General features: G+C 43.9%; 1 protein-coding gene across 1 annotated transcript in view; it reads left to right on the top strand.

Annotated features, from left to right (window-relative positions):
* Positions 1-217, top strand: part of LOC118477863 (neurofibromin-like) — a gene marked incomplete at its 3' end in the record, with an annotated part of 2,685 nt that extends 2,468 nt beyond the window's left edge. Inside the window, 1 exon segment of the mRNA XM_035970389.1 lies at positions 14-217. Coding sequence (XP_035826282.1) covers positions 14-217 — 204 coding nt within the window.
* Between the last annotated feature and the right edge of the window lie 1,463 nt (positions 218-1,680).

Below are 1,680 nucleotides of genomic sequence, written 5' to 3'. Positions count from 1 at the left end.
CCTCCCCTCCCCCCAGCCCTAGTCTCGGTGTCGGAAGAAGTTCGCAGCCGCTGCCACCTGAAGCACCGCACGCCCAACTACCTGAGCGACTCCCCGTCCAGCGAGAGTGTCAGCTCAGACATGGCCAGTCAGGGACAGTCGCCCTCCCCGTCGCTGCCCACCTCCGCCTCCACCTCGGGCGTGTCCACGCCCATCACACACCCCAACCCGCCACAGGTAGGACGGAATTCGTCAGTGGGTGGGTGGTTGGTGGGTGCTCTGCTGTGGTTTGCTCCTTCTTTCTTATCCTATCAAACATCTATCATCCTTATCTCTTCCTCCTTTTTTTGTATTTGTTACACTCTTTAACACCTCTAGTCTTCGTCACTTATATGACCTTATTGTGTTGCAAGTGCTGTAAAACTCCTACTAAAACTAAATGAAAACTAATTACCAAACTAAACTAACCTCATCACGTACAGTAGACCATAGTGAGTCTCACTTGATGTAAAATTTTGGTTGTTGTCACAAAATCTGAGGTGCGGGTGGTCCGTTCGCTCAGTCGGTTTCATGCTGGACTAAAGAGTGGATGGCCGTGGATTGAATCCCAGACTGGACGTTTTTGAACTCGGATCATTTTGTGGAGTTTTCAGTAAGGGTGGGCGCTAGTCGATACTAGCTAATATCGACTACTTTATCGACTAAGAGAGCCCAACATCGATAAGTACTCAGTACTTACTAAGATTCAACAAGAGACATAACTAAAGGTCCTTACTGTAATAATGTCAATCATTTTTTTTAAAAATTAATAAAAGGCCATGAAATGCAGTAGTAGGCCTACATTCATTCACCTAAGCTGTGTCTTTTGCTGTTGGGGTTTTTCTAATAAACTCTTTTCTGTTTTGGGTTTTGGTTTTTGTTATGATTCTTTAGCGGGAGCGCAGGGCTTCATTTAAAAAAATCTTTTTTTTCCTAATTTAGCTGAACTTTTGGGGATCGACTGCATTCATAAACTCTTGAATTCCCCCCCAGCTTCCATCTTGGAGATGAGTTGCATATCTTTGTATACCGCGGACAATAGTTTTTCGGTCTGCAGCCTTTCCAATGCTTTTTAGTTTTAAAAAATAATATAATATAGTTTTAAAAATCCCAACATGCCAAAACTTGAGTATCTATTAGTATCGACTAAACGACGAAAATATCCAAGTATTTAGTAAGAGGATCGTTCTTAGTAAGAACTGAGTACTGGTGTCGATAGGGCCCACCACTAGTTTTCAAGGCTCTCAATTCATTTGGCTGGGTTCTATTAAAGATGAGTGTTAAATTGGGAGGTCCTGCCTCTTTTATAACCACACTACTTTGACATAATCTGATGTAATTGTGTGTAGTATGTAGGACCATTATGAGTAGTGTATAGGAGCGTTCTATGTTGTGTGTTGGAATGCTGTATGTAGTGTGTACTGTGTAGGATCGCTGTGTGTAGTGTGTAGAGAGTGTAGTGTGTGTAATGTGTAGGAGCGCTGTGTGTAATGTGGAGGAGCGCTGTGTGTAGTGTGTAGAGAGTGTAGTGTGTGTAATGTGGAGGAGCGCTGTGTGTAATGTGGAGGAGCGCTGTGTGTAGTGTGTAGAGAGTGTAGTGTGTGTAATGTGGAGCAGCGCTGTGTGTAATGTGGAGGAGCGCTGTGTGTAGTGTGTAGAGAG

The sequence above is a fragment of the Aplysia californica genome, unplaced genomic scaffold (assembly GCF_000002075.1).
Source record: "Aplysia californica isolate F4 #8 unplaced genomic scaffold, AplCal3.0 scaffold00262, whole genome shotgun sequence".
Classification (NCBI taxonomy): domain Eukaryota; kingdom Metazoa; phylum Mollusca; class Gastropoda; order Aplysiida; family Aplysiidae; genus Aplysia; species Aplysia californica.
The sequence above is the reverse complement of the archived record's forward strand: the minus strand, read 5'-3'. Positions and strand labels throughout refer to the sequence as shown.